Source organism: Lampris incognitus, chromosome 8, assembly GCF_029633865.1.
Source record: "Lampris incognitus isolate fLamInc1 chromosome 8, fLamInc1.hap2, whole genome shotgun sequence".
Taxonomy (NCBI): Eukaryota; Metazoa; Chordata; class Actinopteri; order Lampriformes; family Lampridae; genus Lampris; species Lampris incognitus.
Genome location: NC_079218.1, coordinates 43,135,440 through 43,157,846, shown reverse-complemented (window position 1 = coordinate 43,157,846; position 22,407 = coordinate 43,135,440). Strand labels below are relative to the sequence as shown.

Sequence of the window (22,407 nt, the reverse complement as noted above, 5' to 3'; positions counted from 1 at the left end):
GCACTTGGTTTTTGTAGGTTCACCTGTCTACGTTAATGGCACTCGTCTATGGCTTCCTGCAGTAACACAAATTGGTGTGGGCTGATGTTAGTAGGGATGCCTGAGACCTTTGTTTTGTTGGGATAATTTTTTTTCATTCAACAGCACTGTGTACTTGCAATGAAGACATGGTTTGGTTTTGCATCTGGCATGTGCATTTGCTGTTCATGAACATTTTCGACAATCTTAATGTGAGTTAGTATAATTATGATACTAGGATATTGTGAGTTAAATTTACTTGCTCTGATAAGCATTGTATTACTGTGTTGTTGTTTTTATTTTTTAATATTTTTTTTTGGATGTACCTCCTTTAAACACTGATGCAAATTTGTTCACGTTTTCTCAGCTTTTGTAAATTATGTTGTTCATTTATATTGAAAGCAGGAAAAAAAGCTTTAGTTATTTGGTTTCATTGTAGGAGTGTAAGTGCATTGAGACAACTTTAATTATATCTGTTGATTTGTGTAGTGCGTGTGTGGGGAAGGGGGGGGTGTCCTCGTTAACCTGGTCTGCTACTCTTGTTAAGTGATATCTAGTGCTTTATTTTCTACATTTTGCCTTGAATATGGCCGGACACGATGGTGATCTGTGATGATCTGAGATATAAACCATGTTTAACTGTAACTGAACGATATATTTCATTTGAGCTTCTGTGTTTACATCAGTTTGGCCAAGTTGTGTTTTTAACAGCTTCCCCTTGTTATCTGGCCCATGAAGAAAATGATGCACTTTTGCACACAATACTCTATTTCACAACATTTTCTAAAATAAAATGAAGGAAACAAAGCCTGATGAACATCTTTGAGACATCTTTTTTTGAGTGTCATTTATTCATAGTTATCATTGTCATTATTTTTTATTAACATCAGTAAATACACTCACCGGCCACTTTATTAGGCACACCTGTCCAACTGCTCGTTAACGCAAATTTCTAATCAGCCAATCACATGGCAGCAACTCAATGCATTTAGGTATGTAGACTAGGTCAAGACGATCTGCTGCAGTTCAAACCGAGCATCAGAATGGGGAAGAAAGGTGATTTAAGTGACTTTGAACGTGGCATGGTTGTTGGTGCCAGACGGGCTGGTCTGAGTATTTCAGAAACTGCTGATCTACTGGGATTTTCACGCACAACCATCTCTAGGGTTTACAGAGAATGGTCCGAAAAAGAGAAAATATCCAGTGAGCGGCAGTTCTGTGGGCGAAAATGCCTTGTTGATGCCAGAGGTCAGAGGAGAATGGCCAGACTGGTTCGAGCTGATAGAAAGGCAACAGTAACTCAAATAACCACTCATTACAACCGAGGTATGCAGAAGAGCATCTCTGAACGCACAACACATCGAACCTTGAGGCAGATGGGCTACAGCAGCAGAAGACCACACCGGGTGCCACACCTGTCAGCTAAGAACAGGAAACTGAGGCTACAATTCGCACAGGCTCACCAAAATTGGACAATAGAAGATTGGAAAAACGTTGCCTGGTCTGATGAGTCTCGATTTCTGCTGCGACACTCGGATGGTAGGTTCAGAATTTGGCGTCAACAACATGCAAGCATGGATCCATCCTGCCTTGTATCAACAGTTCAGGCTGGTGGTGGTGGTGTAATGGTGTGGGGGATATTTTCTTGGCACACTTTGGGCCCCTTAGTACCAATTGAGCATCGTGTCAACGCCACAGCCTACCTGAGTATTGTTGCTGACCATGTCCATCCCTTTATGACCACAGTGTTCCCATCTTCTGATGGCTACTTCCAGCAGGATAACGCGCCATGTCATAAAGCTCGAATCATCTCAGACTGGTTTCTTGAACATGACAATGAGTTCACTGTACTCAAATGGCCTCCACAGTCACCAGATCTCAATCCAATAGAGCACCTTTGGGATGTGGTGGACCGGGAGATTCGCATCATGGATGTGCAGCCGACAAATCTGCAGCAACTGCGTGATGCTATCATGTCAATATGGACCAAACTCTCTGAGGAATGTTTCCAGTACCTTGTTGAATCTATGCCACGAGGGATTAAGGCAGTTCTGAACGCAAAAGGGGGTCCAACCCGGTACTAGCAAGGTGTACCTAATAAAGTGGCCAGTGAGTGTACGTGTGTGGGTCCATTTCCTTCTAAGCAGGGTGATAATACAGACAATCTTTCTCGCTTTCTCTCTCTCTCGTTCTCTCGCTCTCTCTCCTCTCTCTCTCGCTCTGTCTTTCTTCTCTCTCCTCTCTGTCTCTCTCTCTCTCTTGCTCTCTTTTTTCTCACTTCTGTCGCTCATCTCTCTCTCTGTCTCCCTCTCTTTCTTCTCTCCTCTCTCTCTCTCTCTTTCTCCCCGGCTGTCTCTCTCTTCTCTCTGTCTCTCTGTCTTTCTTTCTTCTCACTTCTGTCGCTCATCTCTCTGTCCCCCCTTTTTCTTCTCTCCTCTCTTTCTCTCTCTCTTTTTCCCCAGCTGTCTCTCTCTCTCTCTCTCTCTCCTCTCTGTCTCTCTTGCTCTCTTTCTTCTCACTTCTGTCGCTCATATCGCTCTCTGTCTCCCTCTCTTTCTTCTCTCCCCTCTCTCTCTCTCTGTCTCTCTTGCTCTCTTTCTTCTCACTTCTGTTGCTCATCTCTCTCTCTCTCCATCTCTTTCTTCTCTCCTCTCTCTCTTTCTCCCCGGCTGTCTCTCTTTTCTCTCTCTCTCCTCTCTGTCTCTCTTGCTCTCTTTCTTCTCACTTCTGTCGCTCATCTCTCTGTCTCCCTCTCTTTCTTCTCTCCTCTCTCTCTCTCTTGCTCTTTCTCCCCGGCTGTCTGTCTCTTCTCTCTCTCCCCCGCTGTCTCTCTCTCTTTCTTCTCTCTCACTCTCTTTCTCTCTCCCCTCCTGCTCTCTCTCTCTCTCTCTCTCTCTCTCTCTCTCTGTCTCCCTCTCTCTCAATCACCCTGTCTCGCCAACGACCCTCTGGCTCTCAGGTTGCCATGCCAGCAATGTGCAATACCAGAAGTTCATCTGGTGACAGGGCGTCCCACTCCCACAAATTACAGTCTGGTGCTATTCATAGATTTATTGGGCAACGCGTGAACTAATTCTGGAAAATGCCGTTGAGCCACAGCACACACTTATAAGAAATCTTGACACCTTCCACTGTGAGCACGTTAGCCTTCTCGCTGGTCATGTGACCGCCTCTTCTCTCTGGTCTGGTTTCTCACTCTGTCTGAAATGAAATAACCGGGCAGCACAGGCTCGCCCACGTACACAACGACGAGGCATCGACTGCACACAGTCTGCTTCCAGTCATCCGTGGCTGCACGGTGGATGTCGTCAATGGTCTTCAGTTGTCCAAGTGGGAGCTGTTTCCCATAATCCTTTGTTAAACCCCAGTTTTTCTTGAATTTCCCTCATTGTGCCTCAGGCGGGATGAATAGAGTGCGTTGGGATCAGGACTCGGGGACAGTGCAGTAATTGGGGCATTCCTAAAGCGATTACGCCTGTGCTGATTGGGACATAACGGATATCTGTTTTGTTGCCTGGCTTTGCTTATATACACACATACGTGCACGCACACACACACACACACACACACACACACACACACACACACACACACACACACACACACACACATGCACTGCAGCAGAGGTGCCACGCTTTCACATGCCTTAATCTTTGTACCCAGAAAACGACACTCTTCACAACCCCCTGGACACGGTGCAGAGGAGTGTAACCTTATCTGCCGCTTGTAGAGGTCTGTACATGCTAGAGGTGACGGGAGGAGGAAGAAGGGAGGGGGAGGAAGTAAGAGCTTCTATATCGGGGTAGGTCTGTTTGACGGCAGCCAGCGGAGGGAGGCTGGTCGGTTAGCTGGTGTCACTGGGTCAGAGTTTCTCTCTCGCACATGCTGCACAGAGGCGAAGGGGAGCTCTTCTGCACAGGAAGCGTCTGCATGCACTGAGGAAAAACCCAAAACGCAGACCCCCCCACCGCCTGCTACCTGGCATACGTGTGTGTGTGATTTCGAGAGGACTCACGACTACAGATACCACGGACCGCTCTTTACTGGACGTTTTCTTCCTGAATGCGGAGAGGGTGGAGTCGTTTTGACAGGGGGCAGCTCTCCGTTGGCCAGCCGAGGGGAGAAAATGTCACGCAGGGACCAGCGGTTCAGGAGAGGAATGAAGGGGAGGTGAGTGACTGTTGTCAGCTGTCAAAGTGTGCGACTGTATGAGTGTGTGATGTGTGTGTTTATGTGTGTGTGTGTTTACGTGCACATGTATTTCAGAAAGACAGAAAAAGGGGAGAGAGAAAAACGAGAACATATTTACACAACATCTACAGTGGTTCCTGGAACAGGAAGAGGTGTTGCCTCAGATGTAGTGTGAGCCCTACTGTAGGTGTTGTAGTATTCTCTCTAAGTTCGGGTGAAGTATGGGAGCCAGCACACTGCAGCCAGTCTAAGGCTGACAGCGGTGTTAGTTGTAATAGTGTCACAGTACAGTCTGCGACGATTGTTTTGAAAAGGAAGTCCAGCGGGGAGGTCGCCGCCGAACTGGGAGGTGACCACGGATGGAGAATGCCGTCATTAGAACCTGACCTTTGACCCAGGCTGTGACATCATCGCACACGCCTTCTCGCTTTTTTTCCTTTGGAAGAGCAAGTTGCATTGTGTGCGCCGCGCTTGTCAGGGTCACCGGAAGAGGGGTTCGAGAGAAGGGTTTGAGGAAGGGTTTGGGTTTGGAAAGAGTGAGAGGTTACCGTCTAACGTCTCATTGTCCTGGTGAGCTCCAGCGTTTGCGCTGGTCCAGATGTTTCAGAGGGATCACAGATGCGGAGCTGACAGGGGCCTCCACATCCGTCGCCAGAGGCATGGAAACAAAGACCGTGGGACAGAAATAAACCGGCAGCTGTCCCTGACCTATCCTCTTATTCCATTGTCGCTTCCTCGGCAAATGAATGAAAGGCAGGAATCGTTCGTTTTGCGCAATAGGAGCACACTCAGGACTACAACACAACTCCCAGGAGCGGTTTCTGTTGAGATGTGAAGTAGATTAATTTGTACTTTGGTGATTAGCAGTATAGGCTGCTTACAGTAAAGCACGCCTCGGACCAAATACTGGCTAAAATGGAGCAATCACAACAAATGAGTTAAAGGCTCAGCTACAAGAAATAAAAAGTGAAAGCTCAACAAATGATAATTACGGAGCACGACCCCACCCCCTTCCACACACACACACATAAGCCCATTCTCCATTGTGTGTGTCACTTGGCATTTACAGTCAGTATGAGAGGAAGCATGGAGCTTTACCCCGTCCAGGAAATTACCTCCCACTCCGCCGGTAATGGCCGAGCGATAAGAAAGCAGGTTCTGACTCTGCATAACCCCCCCCCCCTGCAGTATTCTTGCCTTTGAAAGTTCTGAGGACTTTGGTGTGCACATTTCTCAGGGGACAGGAAGTGAACAAGCCAAGTGAACTGGAAGTATCAGTTAAGGACCCAGCGAAAGGGGCAACAGTCTTAATATTTGCCATCATTTATCTCCTCCTCCTCCTCCTCCTCTTAGTCCCACATTCGTGAAATGTCTTGGAAAGGGGACACCAGTCTGGAGCCAACGTTGCCCTCCAGCCACAGCATTTATTTAGTCATATGACCGTCCAGTGAGTCTTCATCAGTAGTCCTTTTGTTGGAAACTGCATTAGTGCGGAGGCTGACATGTTGAATCCAGCGTGGTAAATCGAGACAAAGGGCATTTTCCTCCTCGGGATGATAACAGCAAATCATGGCGACCTGCTTTCCCTTGGGCATGCCCTAAAAAAACACATCGGTGGAAGAATGGACGGTTTTGAATTGTAAGGGTTTTTTGAGGGTTTTTTTTTGTTTTTTTTCCACCCCCTTTTTCTCCCCAATTGTACCCAGCCAGCCGACCGACCCACTCTTCCAAGCCGTCCCGATTGCTGCTCCACCCCCTCTGCCGAGATGGGGAGGGCTGCAGACTACCACATGTCTCCTCCGATACATGTGGAGTCGCCAGCCGCTTCTTTTCACCTGACAGTGAGGGAGTTTTGCCGGGGCGACGTAGCGTGTGGGAGGATCATGCTATTCTCCCCAGTTCCCCCTCCCCCCAAACAGATCGACTAGAGGAGGCGCTAGTGCAGAGACCAGAGAACATACCCACATCCGGCTTCCCACCCGCAGACACGGCCATAATTGTATCTGTAGGGAAGCCAAACCAAGCTGGAGGCAACACAGGGATTCGAACCGGCGATCCCTGTGTTGGTAGGCAACTGAATAGACTGCTATGCTACCCGGACGCCCCCCACAGTGCACATTTTAAACAAGACTAAACTAAAGAGATAGTCTATGGTGAAGTCGACCTGGAAATGTCCCTCATGTGTGGCTCATTTTAACAGGTCGACTCGCCTTACGGGGTCTCGGGAACTCCATCACTGACTTGCCTCATGTCACTTCTCCATCACCAGGTGCTGTGACTGCGGATGCATCCTGTCTCATTGGTACTACGAGAGAGATGGACAGCTCTTCTGTAAAAAGCACTACTGGGCCCATTATGGCGAGCACTGCCACGGATGCAAGGAGGCCATCACAACGGGGCTCATCATGGTAAAACATGGTCATTACTTAAATGCAGAGAGGAAGAGACTGCACACCACGAATTACATGAGAGACACATAATGCATGAGTGTGTCGTGCAGATCTTACAGCAAATGTCCCCTACAGAGTCCACGTTTGCCTCCTGCCACCTTGTGCATCGACAGGTGTGCAGCTTTTGGCATTTGGCAGCCATGCTGCAATACACGTTTTTGACATGTTGTGTAGTGATGAAGTGTGGAAACCAGTCTTCTATGTCATTAGATTATCTCAGCGTAGAGACTGACCGTGTTCCTACTCATTCTATCAACAATTCACCTCCGTGCATTGCCAGACCAGATCACGGTTGTTGGTTTAATCCCTGGTGGAGAGGATCGCAGCCCTAGCCGACTCAGCAAACAACCTAGTATATAACAGAGGAAGTACCAGAAGCAGTAGCTGTGGTACTTTATTAGTCCAAAAAGGGGTAACTGCTTTAACACAGACACCATCACTAAAAATAGTGCATGCTAAACTTACAACACATATACTAACATATCTGTTTCCTCCTAGAGCTTTAATTACATGGCTGGGCCAGGCAGGAAAACATTAATATCAGCCCACAATCTCATCATACGAGGGACAAATTACTATTTGTACCCCTTAGTGGACACTGAAGAGAGCGAATCTGTTATTGAAACAGCTTCTATGAGTCATCGTCACATGGTGGAGAGGATGATTTGTCTCATCAGGAACATTTTGATATTTTCACATGGCTCTCTTATCAAACGCGGTGTCTAGTGAGTCCAGATTACATCCGGGTGTTGAGGTGGCATTTTCTGTTGATCTCTACCAGTCTAATACAGTCCTCCCTTGCTTGGTTTCGTGTCCAGCAGATAAGGGCACAGGGAATGCTGACAACTACATTGATAACACATCATCAACAACATCCTTTTACAGATTTTCAACCCCCCCAAGTTTCTTAAGGAAAAAGTCGTTGATCTGATACAAATGACGCATTTTACTGCAGACCATGACTGCAGATATGCCTCGCAAATCACAGAGCGAGTTTGCACAGCTAGATGATTGAAGAGAGTTGAATCAGATCATCTGGACACAACGTTTATAGACGGATACGTTTCATCACTCATCTAAGTGACCTCTTCAGTCTAAACTGACTGCAGGTATCCCCACCCCGTATAAATAATACAGTTACATAATGACTGAAACCAACCATAAGTTTCATATGCGAATATGGACGTGACCTTTAACTACAGTTTCAGTTGCTCCCTATCAAGGATGAGGAACCAGTGTTCCTAGTTTGAACGGGGAACTATTCCCCAATCTTCTGTGAATAGTACACATGGCCATTGTAACTCTAGTTAATGGGTCCATATTTGCATATGAAACTGGTCGTTGGTTTTGGTCATTATGCCACTGTATTGTTTATACGGGGTGGGGACACCAGCAGTCAGTTGAGGCTGAAGAGGTTAATTAGATGAGTGATGAAACGTTTCTGTCAATAAACGTTGTGTCCAGATGAACTGACTCAACCTTCTTTGATTTTCTTACCTGGATTATTGAGCATGCTTCAAGACAGCTAGACGATTGTTCATTATTGAAGTTCCTTTGTTGAATCATAAAATTACAGCAATCATCGTCCTGATGTGATGCCAACCACTAGGTCAAAAATATCCATAAATATCATAGGATGCTATAACATACCATATCATCCAACATTGTACCATACCATACCACGACATACCATAACATCCTGTACCATAGCGTAGCATACTGTACAACTCCGTGGTGGTTTCCATAGTGTAGTGGTTATCACGTTCGCCTCACACGTGAAAGGTCCCGGTTTGAAACCAGGTGGAAACAGGTGTTATAATACATTTAGGCAGCACAGTGGCCCAGTGGTTAGCGTTATCACCCCACAGCAAGAAGGTCCTGGGTTCGAACCCCAGGTTTGTCCAACCTTGGGGGGGTCATCCCAGGTCGTCCTCTATGTGGAGTTTGCATGTTCTCCCTGTGTCTGTGATGGGTTTTCTGTGGGTGCTCCGGTTTCCCCCTCCATCAAAAAGACATGCATGTTAGGGTTAATACTCCTGTCTGTGCCCCTGACCGAGGCATGGCAAGACGAACTGGAGTTGGTCCCCGGGCGCTGCACGGCGGCTGCCCACTGCTCCTAGCTACACAGCTAGGATGGGGTAAATGCAGAACAGAATTTCCCCACGGGGATCAATAAAGTATATCAAAATCAAAATCAAAAAAACAAAACATACAACACTATACAGACTATACCAATAGTATAGTGTGGCATAGTACAATATGGTGTGGTATAATTCAGGGTGGTATGGTACTACGCAGTATGGTGTATGTATGTATAATATAGTGTGATTTTTTATGGTATAGTATATGGTATGGTACATATGGTATGGTATGGTATGGTTTGGTACATATAGCATAGCATATCATATCATAGCATATTATAATATAGTATACCACACTATACTATACTATACTATACCATATGTTCAATATTAGATGTGTGCTATAGTGACATGCTGTTCAGTGGAACTTCACAAAATGAGCTGTAGGGCCCACTCAACATATACATGATATTGACAAAGCTTTCCTGAAATGTGTTTCATTCACTGTTGCCTGTCTTCTACGAATATGCTAAAAGTAAGCAGTTCAAATCTTGGAACAGTTGAATCTTGCTGGGGTTTTTTTTGGTGTGTGTGTGGTCACCCCAGCTAATTTTGTCAAGTTTTAAGCAGCGTGCACACTGATGCAGAGTGACGTGCTAACATATTGTAACTTGCATTACTCCTACTCTTACAACAAATGTAACTCATCCACGGGGGATCCTGAGTGTTAACAAACCACAAGCTGCAGAGGAAAGACTGGTTATCTGGAAACCTCTTGTCCCCTGCTGGCCAACAATGCTCCATAACCCCATCCTCTATAACTTACCCCAGAAACACATTCAGACTCAATGGCATAACTTTGAACCATCGCCGCATGAAGCTGTTTATCCCCATCACTGTCTGCCTGCTTACTGGGCCCATCACTTTTTCTATTCAACCAAGAAGAAATTGATCGAATCTACACAATCAAGAAGAATTGATCACTTTTTCTACTGAGACAAGAAGAAATTGATCGAATCTACACAACCAAGAAGAATTGATCACTCAACCAAGAAGAATTGATCACTTTTTCTACTCAACCAACAAGAAATTGATGGAATATCGGTCGGCCAGTTTAAAAATAACCACAGTTATTGATCATCCACAGCAGCCATTCATTTCAACTGGTTAAAGTGGCCATATGATGTTATAATGTTTACAGACGGGTGTAGGTCCACACTTCCTACAAGATCAAGCTTTGGATCACCGACGCCGTTACAGAGTGTTGTACTCCTAGCTTCCATGTCCTTCCTTCCTCTCCGTTTCCCCCTCATATCAAAGTAAATGCTGATTTTTCTAACTCTCACAGGAGAGGATATCCCCCCCTGTAAAAACTACCACACATTACAAACCTTGATGCCTAAACAAAGCGAACTCCCAGAGTTCAAAGCTGCGCTTGGCTCTGCCACACAGACTTACACAACTATACTTCCCTTAGGTAACACAGAATGTTTTGCAATCTTTTCAAAGTTTTTTTTCTCCTTTAAACCATTTCACATCGTGATCTGGCAAAACATCGTCCGCTTTTCTTGGTGCTCTCTGCTGTCGTTTATCACCCTTCCTCTGTGGCGTCTATAGGTGGCCGGAGAGGAGAAGTTTCACCCCGAGTGTTTCGCTTGCGTGAGCTGTGGGGCGTTTATTGGGATCGAAGAGATGTTCACGCTGGTGGAGCGCTCCAAACTCTACTGGTGGGTGTTCAGCCGGGTGCAGCAAGTTAAACATGCCCACACAACATAACCACACAAAGGGACCGGATGTGCACCAAAACTAAGAGACGGACATAAAGGGTGCTTTTCATACACTTCATGTTGGTGTATTTTTTTGTGTCCTCTGTCTGTTTCTGTCTGTGTATCTCCACTTGTGCGTCCATCTGCCGAGCAGTGGTCACTGTGCCTCCCAGGGCGTTACATCAGCTGTGAGACGGTCCGTCTCTCCGCTGACCAGGAGTCCACACATGGTGGCGCTGGTGTCCGTCCCTCCCTGTGCAGGTGGCAAACGAGGTCTTGCAGTCACCTCAGACCTCTGCCAAGACAGAAGACCTCATGTGACTGTGACAGAGTAAGTTTGTCTGCCTTGCCGCACGGAGACAGTTAAGTGTTCACGTCACCTTTAAAATCTGGCAAAAGCTGCAAAGTTGTCCCTTTAATTTCCTTTTCCTTCTTCTAACTTCCTCCCATTCGCCTCCTCTCCCAGACTCGACTCAGCCCTCCTCACCCCTGACCTGCAGTCCTCCATTCACACTGGGGATCGAGTGCTGGAGGTCAACGGCATCCCAGTCTGCAACATTTCCCTAGATGAGGTAAGCCTGAATCGCTCCACTAATTCAACAGTTGCTCCCTAAAATATTGAATTTGTTCATTCGCGTCTCTGTTAGCAACAACAAAGGTCAGCACAGAGGCAAGACTTACGCACGGCGGCCCGGTGGTTAGCACTGTTGCCTCACAGCAAGAAGGTCCCGGGTTCGAGTCCCAAGTCCTTTCCGTGTGGAGCTTGCATGTTCTCCCAGTGTCTGTGTGGGTTTCCTCCGGGTGCTCTGGTTTCCTCCCACCATCAAAAAGACATGCATTTTAGGGTTAGTACTCCTGTTTGTGCCCCTGAGCAAGGCGGTAGGAAGAAATAACTGGAGTTGGTCCCCGGGCGCTGCAGCTGCCCACTGCTCCTATACAATAGGATGGAATAAATGCAGAGAACAAATTCATTATAGCCTGTACAATGACAAAATAAAGTGGCTTTGGGTTAAATAGGAATACACATGGGAACAACTAGCAGGTCAAACAGCGAAGCAGTGCTGTGTATGACTGGAAAATATTCAGTACTCAGTCTTGTACTATGTTAGGTATTTTTTTGTTTGCTCAATACCAACTCTAAAATGGCACTTTTTCACACAAAAAATACATTTTGTGTTGGATCTTCACATGCATTGTGCTTTTCTATATAGAATCAGTCCATATTTGATTAATTTTCTCAATAAAACTTGGCCAATGCTAGCAGAACACCTGAAACGCCCCTTCAAGAATCCATGTGGTATGCCTTAAATATGACCCTGACAAAATGACCAAGAAACAAAACGATGAGTCAACCCAGCCCAGCAAGACAAGTCAAACTGACTTGAAGACATCAGCTACGTTCGCATGGAACCTTTGACTCCACTAATAATCAGAATAACAGTCCAGTCAGGAACAAAAATACCCCGTGCAACCACCTCTACCAGAATAAACTGGCCCATTCTGACAGAAATGTTATTCAGCTTGAGAGAGGTGGTATAAACCTTTTATAATCTGTTTGAAGAGCAAAATGTGTAAGCGCTTCTTCCGATTACTTGCTATACTTTGGGAATAGCTGTTCTCTTTCTGTGCTCGCTCGCCCACATGAGGTAGGTCAGGGTTACCTCTGGTATATCGTACATGGCAGAACTCTTCTTTCGGATTGCTTAGTGTGGAGTATACGAACAGCACCGCTGAGCCACCTGTTTTCTTAGTGTCCATGTAAACACTTCTGAGGGAATCGTCAGTTCTTGATTTCAAGGTTCATTGATTTAATTTGGAAAGAAAGAGGAAACTAGGCTTCCGGGTAGTGTAGCGGTCTATTCTATTGCCTACCAACACGGGGATCGCTGGTTCGAATCCCCATATTACCCCCGGCTTGGTCGGACGCCCCTACGGACACAACAGGCCGTGTCTGTAGGTGGGAAACCGGATGTCGGTGTGTGTCCTGGTCGCTGCACTAGCGCCTCCTCTGGTCAGTCGGGGTGCCTGTTCGGGGGAATGGGGAACTGGGGGAGAATAGCGTGATCCTCCCACGCACTACGTCCCCCTGATGAAACCCCTCACTGTCAGGTGAATAGAAGCGACTGGTGACTCCACATGTATGGGAGGAGGCATGTGGTAGTCTGCAGCCCTCGCCGGGTTGGCAGAGGGGATGGAGCAGCGACCGGGACGGCTCGGAAGAGTGGGGGTAATTGGCCAAGTGGGGAGGGGGGAGGGTCCAAAAAGAAAAAAAACTGGCTTATGTAACCAACAGCTAGTGTTACCCAGGGGCAACACTGGTCCCTGATTACTTAATGTCTACTGGGGCCATATCCTCAGCAAGTCCTTTCTCCCTCCAGATAAACCGGGTGATCCAGGACACCAACAGACCGCTGCAACTGACAATAGAGCACAACCCCCAGCCGCCTGAGAACCCCAACACCTCCGACAATACCCAGGACACCGTCAGCCATCTTGACGGCCGTGTCCGTGACAGCATCAGCGGAAACCATAAACTCCCCAGTCTAGAGGAGGAACCAAATCCGGAGGAGGAAACGGACGAACCAATCAGAATCAATGTCTCGTCCCCTCAGCAGCAAGGAGGCATGGGCATGCGTTCAAGGAACATCCTGTAAGATTACCTAACTCTTGTGTTTGGGCTTTAGCACACACACACACACACACACACACACACACACACACACACACACACACACACACACACGCACACAATATTTGGATCACCATAGCCACTACTTTGACCCCCCGCACTCTCTTTCTCTTTCTCAGACGTAGCTGTAGCATAGACAAGTGTCCCCTCCCTGCTGGTGCGATGGGTCTCCTGTCCCAACGGAGGGACATGGTTCGCTCCGAGTCCCTGCGTGTGGACCCCGGAGACAGGACCCACCGTATATTCAGACCTTCAGACCTCATCCATGGCGAGGTGCTGGGAAAGGGCTGCTTTGGACGGGCTGTGAAGGTACAGCACTTCATAACGTTCATTGCCTCACCCCTTTTCCTATATCAGTTTCTGGATCAAGCCCCTTCAGATGGCAGCGAACACATTTCTCACGGTTTTTTTAGCTGCTCTTATTAGTTCGAATCCCTGTGTTACCTCCAGGCTTGGTTGGGCGTCCCCGCAGGTGGGATGCCGGATGTGGGTATGTGTCCTGGTCACTGCACTAGCGCCTCCTCTGGTCGGTCGGGGTGCCTGGTCAAGGTGAGGGGGAACTAGGGGGAATAGCATGATCCTGCCACGCGCTACGTCCCCCTGGTGAAACCCCTCATTGTCAGGTGAAAAGAAGCAGCTGGCGACTACACATGTATCAGAGGAGGCGTGTGGTAGTCTGCAGCCCTCCCCGGATCGGCAGAGGAGGTGGAGCAGCGACCGGGACGGCTCGGAAGAGTGGGGTAATTGGCCAGATACATTTGGAGAGAAAAAAAGAGGGGGGGTCGCTTTCAACCATAGACGTGATGTGTAACATGCATAACGTGTACAAATATTATCAACTGATTGAGGACCTCAGCATTGTGACTGAATTGTTTTTGTCAAGGTAACGCACCAGGAAACAGGGGAGGTGATGGTCATGAAGGAGCTGATACGATTTGATGAAGAGACGCAGAAAACCTTTTTAAAAGAGGTAGGAGGTCAACAGGCAGAAGACGGGTTACATTTGAGGCTGCAAGTAGTTAGCTAAACCTAAACTTAGGTGGCTGCTCAACCACCTTCCCCTTTAATTGGAAAGTGTAGCAGTTTCTGTAGTGACGTGCATGGCAGAAAGTTAACCATACTTCCATCACTGCCGTTGCCTCTGTGTAGGTAAAGGTGATGCGGTGTCTTGACCATCCCAACGTGCTCAAGTTTATTGGACTTTTTTACAAAGACAAACGGTTAAACGTCATCTCCGAATACGTCCAGGGGGGGACTCTCAGAGAGACCATTGAAAATATGGTGAGGTATAAATAAGGCTGACCTTCTCCCACATGTACGTATACTGTCCAAGGAATTCGAAAGGTATTCAGAAACTGCTTTATTTCAATTGTATCATCCTTCTGTAGGATAAAGATTTCCCCTGGAATGTGAGAGTGAGTTTTGCCAAAGACATCGCAGCTGGAATGGTAAGAATTTGTAGTCAATACACTGAATACTCTCTTCCTCTGTCATTCAACGAAACTTCCCTTTCTTTCTGACTTTTATCTTCCTCTCATGAAAAGAAAATTGCATCGCGTTTTGACCAACAAAATCCATCCATCCATCCATCCATCCACCCCTTATCTATGTGTGCTTAATTCACTTCAGGGTGGCAGGGAATGGACAAAATGTGCTGTATTACAGAAATCAAAGCAAATGTCACTTACAGAGAATCTTTTTTTTCAGGCATATCTACACTCCATGAATGTCATCCACAGAGATCTAAACTCACACAACTGCCTGGTCAGAGAGGTAAGAAGGTCATGCCATCTGTTGCACACATCAGAATCAGAATCAGGTTTATTGGCCATGTTGGTTTGCACAAACATGGAATTTGACTCCAGCTTCGTGGCTCTCTCAGTGTACTTAACATGGAATAACACAACAATCTTCAGATATATACACAAGAATTGACTTATATGCAGGTGAAATAAGAGATGATATGGTGGATATGGTGCAGAGAATATATCAGAGATGCTGAAATAGATGTTAGCAGGTTACTTACATACATGCCTGAGGTAGATGAACATGACAGAGTGTACCAGTATACGTACAATGTACAGTACAGTACAGTACAGTATATACAACAAGGTTGGATCTATTTGACAGTGTTGAGTGTTCATTTGAATAAGAGCCCGTGGAAAGAAACTGTTTTTGTATCTGGTTGTTTTGGGGTACAGTGCTCTGTAACGTCTACCAGAGGGGAGGAGTTGGAACAGGTTGTGACCAGGGTGTGATGGGTCTGCAGTTTCCTGACTCTGGAGCTGTATAAGTCCTTTATGGAGGGCAGGTTGGCACCAATGGTTTTCTCTACAGATTTAACTGTTCGTTGTAGTCTGTCCCTGTCCTGTTTGGTGGCTGATCCAAACCAGACAGTGATGGATGTGCAGAGGACAGACTGGATTATTGCAGAGTAGAACTGAATCAGCAGTTCCTGAGGCAGGTTGAACTTCTTGAGCTAGTGGAGAAAGTACATCCTCTGCTGGGCCTTTTTTATGTTTGTGTCTATGTTGGATGCCCACCTTAGGTCCTGGGAGTTTGTGGAACCCAGAAATGTGTAGGTTTTTACTGGAGACACTGTGCTGTTGAATATGGTGAGGAGGAGGGGCAGTGTTGGGAGGCTCCTCCTGAAGTCCACTGTCATCTCCACTGTTTTGAGCATTTTCAGCTTCAGGTTATGGCTGTACTAGACGGCCAGCTGATCAAGCTCCCATCTATAGGCAGACTCATCACCATCCTGGATAAGGCCAATGATCAGGAATCAGAAACACTTTGTCACTTCACGTCATGCACTTGCGTACATGAAATGAAACGAAATGTCGTTTCCCCCAGCCCACAGCAGTACAACACAAAGACAAAAACACATCCAAAAACTACAAGAACACACATACCCAAATTAACACATATATCCAAACTAAACAAAAAAATCCCTGTTCAAGGGAATGAACACCAGCCAGGATGACTGTTGGAACCGCCGGTCTGCATGGGTTAGCAGTTAGCTTAGCCCACGGCATTTCCTCCTCGGGTGCAGCTCCAGGCAGGGGCCGTGGTCCCCAGGCCCACTGAACAAAGCAGAGCAAGCTCTCCCAGCAGATCCAGCACCAGCTCTCCCAGCCACACACCCTTGACACACCTCCTCACACTCCTCACGACCTCAAAAACACCACAGTCAATGCTAGGTGAGGCCACCGCCAGACCGCCCTCGATGTTATCAGAACTGCCGGTCTGCATGGGCTAGTAGTTAGCTTAGCCTGCCCAGCTCTCTCAGCTAATCCAGCGCCAGCTCTCCCAGCCATGAAATGAAGACAAAACTTAGACACAGACATGGACGGTACCGGGTGAGGCTGCCAGAAGTGTGAATTTGCACCGCCATCTTCCGACACTGGCACTGGGTGAGTCCACTGCAAACGCGAATTTGCGCAGTCATTTAATACATTAGCAGATGGGGGCTGGTACAGTGAGCCGGGCGAGTTTGGAGTGGAGTATATCTGGGACGATGGTGTAAAACGCTGGGTCCACAAACAGGACCCTTGCTTATGTCCCTGGGGAGTCAATATATTGGAAGATGTACTGCAATCCCATGTTGACTGCATCCTCCCCTGACCTGTTTGCTCGGTAGGCAAACTGCAGGATGTCGAGCAGGGAGCCTGTGATTTCCTTCAGGTGAGTCAACACCAGTCTCTCAAAGGATCTCATGACCACAGACGTTAGGGAAATGGGCCTGTAGTAATTTAATCCTTTGACACAGGGTTTCTTGGGGACCAGGATGATATTGGAGCTCTTGAAGCAGGAGGGGACTTCACACAGCTCCAGTGATCTGTTGAAGATCAGTCTGAAAATGGTGGCCAGCTGATCAGCACAGACTTTCAGACAGGAGGGGGACATGCCATTCGGGCCCAGAGCCATCCTGCCCCTCTGTCTGTGGAATAGCTGGCACATGTCCTCAACACAGATCTTGAGTGTGGGTGGGGGTTCGGTGGGGAGGGGAGAGTCGCTGATAGGGAGTGCAATTGGTTGTGTGTTGTGGCCAGAGAGGGTTAGGGGTGTGAAACTTTTCTTTTCAAACCTGCAGTAAAACTCATTTAGATCGTCAGCCAGTTGATGGTTCCCTGCAGTGTGGGGGGTTGGTCTCCTGTAGTTGGTAATGTCTTTCAAACCTCCAGACTGATTGATGCTGGGTTGTTGGTGGAAAACCTGCAGTTAAACTTTTCAGAGTAGCACCATTTTGCCACTCTCATCTCCTTTGTGAGTGTATTTCTGGCTTTGTTGTACTGGATCCTATCTCCACTGCTGGAGGCTTCCTCTTTGGCCTCACAAAGCTGCCGGAGTTTTGCTGTGAACCAGGGCTTATTGTTGTTGAAGGTGCAGAAAGATTTGGTGGGCACACACGTGTCCTCACAAAAGCTGATTGTTGTTGAAGGTGCAGAAAGTTTTGGTGGGCACACACGTGTCCTCACAAAAGCTGATGTAAGATGTCACAGTGTCAGTAAGTTCATCCAGGTCTGTAGCTGCAGCTTCAAAAACATTCCAGTCAGTGCAGCTGAGGTAGGCCTGGAGCTCCAGTTTTGACTCATTGGTCAATTTCTTCACAGTTTTAACCACAGGCTGTGCAGATTTTAGTTTCTACCTGTAGGTTGGGGTAAGATGAATCAGACAGTGATCAGAGAGGCCCAGGGCTGCATGGGGGGACAGAGTGATAACCATCCTTTAATGTTGTGTAGCAATGATCCAGAGTGTTTTTGTCTCTGGTGGGGCATTAAACATGCGGTCTGTATTTTGGCAGCTCGTGGCTGAGGTTTGCTCTGTTAAAATCCCCAATGATAATGAGGAAGGGAGTCTGGATATTTGCGCTCCATGTTTGTAATTTGATCAGCCAGGTGTTTTAATGCCTCTTTAACACAGGCCTGGGGTGGGATGTAGACACGGACCAGAATAAATGATGAAAATTCCTGCGGTGAATAGAATGGTGAATAGAATGGTTTACAGTCAATGAAAAAGTTGTCTAAGTGAGGGCTGCATGATTTCTTCAACACTGTGACATTCATACACCAACCTTTGTTTATGTAGAAGCATATGTCGCCACCCGGTAGCTCCGTTTCAGAGTCTGCCCAGAGGATTTGGAACTGCGGCAGATGAAGTATACTGTTATATGCTCACTAAGCCAGGTTTCAGTGAGACACAGGGCAGCAGATCTGGAAAAGTCTGAGTTTTTCTTCCATTTATGAATAGGAGGTCATCCATCTTGTTGGCCAGATAGCGGATATTCGCCAGGTGGATTGACAGGAGCGCGGTTCTAAATACCCGCTGCCGCAGTTTAGCGAGTGCTTCAGCTCGCTTACCCCTTCGGCGTCTTCAGCGTAGTCCACACAGGGCTATACCAATCAAGACCACATCGTATTAACTCAAGACAGAACACACACACACACACACCAGGGTGCCCCAGTGGCTCCCCTTTTAGACCGCGTACCACATAAGGCTGAGTTCTAACTGCAGTGGCCTGTGTTCGAATCTGGCTCAGGCCCTTTGCTGCGTGTCATCCCCTCTCTCTCCCCTGCCTTTCCTGTCTCTATCAACTATCACTATCTAATAAAGGTGGAAAATGCAAACAAAGGAAAAAACACACACACACACACTCACACACACACACACACACACACACACACACACACACACACACACACACACACAGCCATCTCATTTAATCCCGACATACCTCTCTCCTTGCCCAGAACCAGAGTGCGGTGGTGGCAGACTTTGGGTTGGCGAGGTTGGTGATGGAGGAGAGGAGACAGAATAGAGTACCCTCCATAGAGAGACCCATGAAAGGGAGACTGCCAGAGCTCCGCAGACCTGACCGGAGGAAGAGATACACAGTGGTAGGAAACCCCTACTGGATGGCACCTGAGATGATCCACGGTGAGAAAGCCATTCGGCTGTCTACCCCGCACAGTCTGTTCAAAAAGGACTGAACAAAACTGGACAAAATCCTCAGGGGCCCTTGACCCTTGCTGAGAAAGAAAGAAAGAAAGAAAAAAGAAATGGCATATAGTGACTTAAATTAGACCTAATAAAACCTTGGGTCAAAGAAGTGAGTAAGAAAGCAGTGATGAGGTTTACCATCTCCCTCTTTCCTCTTTACCTCCCAGGAAAGACATATGATGAACGGGTCGACATCTTCTCATTTGGCATCATGATGTGTGAGGTAAGGACTTTTGACATCCGGTATCGTTTGTTTAACCCGTAGCAGAGCAGAAAGATTCTCAAATTTGTTGCATTTTTTTTTAACACGTTTGTCTCAGTGAAGCTGCTTCTTACTGAGTCAGTTCAGACCTCTGTAAGAAGTTTAATGAACTTTAATGGGTATCTCATTCATTTATGAATGAATCATAAGAAAATCCATCAGTGCCAAAATAGAGTTCTTGTGTCTGTTAAGATAATAGGAAGAGTGAGTGCAGACCCTGACTACCTACCCCGCAACGCAAACTTTGGGCTCAATGTGCCTGGTTTCCTGGACCAATACCACCCTCCAGAATGCCCTTCTGCTTTCCTGCCCCTGGCTGCCCTCTGCTGTGACCTGGAGGCAGATACACGGTATTACAATAATAGAGATTAAAATTTTAATGAATGCTGCTGTTGAGATTTCTTCCCCCCCCCCACACCACTGAAGGTCTCAAGTTTGTGAAATAATCTCACACGTTACTCATGTTACCTCCTGCCTCTGTTAAAACTCGTTCTTTCTTTCTTTCTTTCTTTCTTTCTTTCTTTCTTTCTTTCTTTCTTTCTTTCTTTCTTTCTTTCTTTCTTTCTTTCTTTCTTTCTGTCTGTCAGTCCTGCCTTCGCAAAGTTAGACGAGTGGCTTGAAAACCTGTTGATGCATCTGGACATTGGTCTTCCTCTGCTGACCGAATTGGAGCAGCACCGCAGGGCCTTTTGGCAGAACCACAGCTCTCACAACCAGACCCTTTCACCCGGCAATAACCACTCTCCACAGACACAGAGACGCAGCCTTGACTCTCATGGTTATTCAGACATCATCAGCAACCACTTGCAGCCTGATCACCTAACTAACTCCTCTCAAAACAGCACTCACCACAGTCATACGGATACCACGCAGAACAAACCCAACCACAGAGACACAGGAAGTAACCACAGCCACTCCTGCTTCAACGAGGAACACGTGAACCGCTCACAACTCAACAAAAATGACATTTCTAAGAGGCAATATGAACACAACAACCACTCCGAGTATCTGAATCCACAGCACGAGCCTTCACAGCAGCAGGAGGGCCACAGGCCGCCGGCAGGCCAGTCCCACAGGCCCAGGAGGATATGCAGGGTCGTGTGGGACAGGACCACAGAGGACAGCTCATTTCTCTGACATCTTCACATCCCTGGCAGAACATAAACTACAGAGGGCATTTTAAATGAACACCAGCGATACTCTAGGGCAGCTGTGCCCAAATGTAGGAATCCTGTGGATCACTCAGAAATCAGGCAAAAAAACATCTGTGGCCCACCAGTCTATCTTATCACTGCTGTATGATCAATTATATCATATATCGTGCAGATGTGTATTCGATGTAGACATCCAAATCCATCACAAGTAGGCCTGTTTGACATTAAGGGATTATAATATAAGCTCGTGAAGTTGAAACGATTCACAACTTGAAAACTTGGAAAAACAACTTCTGGCTTGCACCTGCAAAACATTTTACGACCACCTGAGGGTCGCGTGCCACACTTTGGGAATCGCCTGTCTTTATTCATATAGGGGCTCAGCGGGCTCGCCGGCTTTCTTCTTCACGCCCGAGTTTGTCAAGTAGGCCACATTTCAAAACACGAAACGAAACTGGTCGAGTGCTGTGTGCCGCACCGTGGACAGAATGATAAAGATGAATGGATGGGGATAAATGAAGGGGGTTGTCTGTGATAATGGGCCTGACACGTTGATTTGCTTCATAAACTAGCATGCAGATTACTCTCTTTTGCCAGAAACTGTGAAACACCTGCACTTTATAAAGGTGTGTTGCCTCGGTAAACTACACCTTAAATACACGATGTTCCCAGATTTGGAGCAATGTCCGGCCCGGCGTTTTAAACTGTGAATGTTCTAATGGTGACGTTAAAGTTATACATTTGTTGATTAATAAAGCAAAATACGTGTAAACCAGTGAATTTATTATTCGAAATTAAATTGTTTGGTGTTCTTTCTTTTCTTCTTTCTTTTTGGTCCTCCCCAATTGTGTCGGGTCAGTTACCCCACTCTCCCGAGCCGTCCCGGTCACTGCTCCACCCCCCTCTGCCGAGCCGGGGAGGGCTGCAGACCACCACATGCCTCCTCTTTTATTTGCTTTTTCTGTTTTTGAAGGAATTGGCGCATTTACTGTACATGTCCAACTGATGCGCGCGAGGGGGGCTGTGATTAGACGATGACAGGCGATCATTCCCACCCGTCGTGATCAACACTGCTGCTCCTGCTGTTGTATCAGATTTGATACAGCTGCGAGGATGCCCTCTAGTGGTAGCTAGAGTTATTTCGATTAATATCGTTTCATTTGCAGTATCAATTGAACTACAGTAGGTAATAAAGGCAAATCGAATATGTGGAAGCTGGGGGAAAATTAGGGGGGGGTGAAACTATACGTTTCCAAAACACCAAAAATTATTTTAAGAGGTGCAGAATTTTTTTGTCATGTGGATGAACTGAAATGTAAAATCCATAAATGTCTTGGTCTGTGTAACATTTGTGCAGTAGTTAGAATGGTTACACTTGTAGGAGCCCTTGGGTGTTGGACCCAACCATGTTTGTTGGGTGTTTGGTTGCAGATGGCTGTGTGCCAGTTTATCCTGTAGAGTGGGGCATCTCCTAAAACTGTTCATTTATGGATTTTACATCCCAGAGGAAGTTCACCATTAATTATTTCATTAACTGTAAAGCTTCGTTTGTGAGCTGTAGGCTAGAATGTTCCAGTTGCAAACTCTAGACGAAAAAAGAAAAGACGTTGGCAGGACAGGTTAGCAGAACACAAATATGCCATCCGCACAGGAAATGTAAACTACCCTATGGTTAGACACTATCTGGACTTCCATAACAGAAACCCCTCTACTTTACTAGCCTTTGGCACTGACCATATCCCATCCAATGGGGGAAACTTTTTCGATCGACAAATTACAGGCTACTAAATACCCAG

The 22,407-nt window shown here is 46.8% G+C and overlaps 1 protein-coding gene and 1 non-coding gene across 2 annotated transcripts; both read left to right on the top strand.

Annotated features, from left to right (window-relative positions):
• The first annotated feature begins 3,834 nt into the window (after positions 1-3,834).
• LOC130116774 (LIM domain kinase 1-like) lies at positions 3,835-21,511 on the top strand. Its single transcript, XM_056284813.1, has 15 exons — positions 3,835-4,188; positions 6,479-6,617; positions 10,358-10,467; positions 10,661-10,837; positions 10,973-11,078; positions 12,885-13,156; positions 13,315-13,504; positions 14,079-14,165; positions 14,345-14,476; positions 14,584-14,643; positions 14,903-14,968; positions 18,946-19,132; positions 19,363-19,418; positions 19,650-19,807; positions 20,045-21,511. Exons 1-15 carry the CDS (start codon positions 4,145-4,147, stop codon positions 20,592-20,594), a joined length of 2,334 nt encoding a protein of 777 aa, XP_056140788.1. The 5' UTR covers positions 3,835-4,144; the 3' UTR covers positions 20,595-21,511.
• trnav-cac (transfer RNA valine (anticodon CAC)) lies at positions 8,397-8,468 on the top strand. The gene has a single exon. It is a non-coding gene; the product is annotated as a tRNA-Val (tRNA).
• Positions 21,512-22,407: the final 896 nt, after the last annotated feature.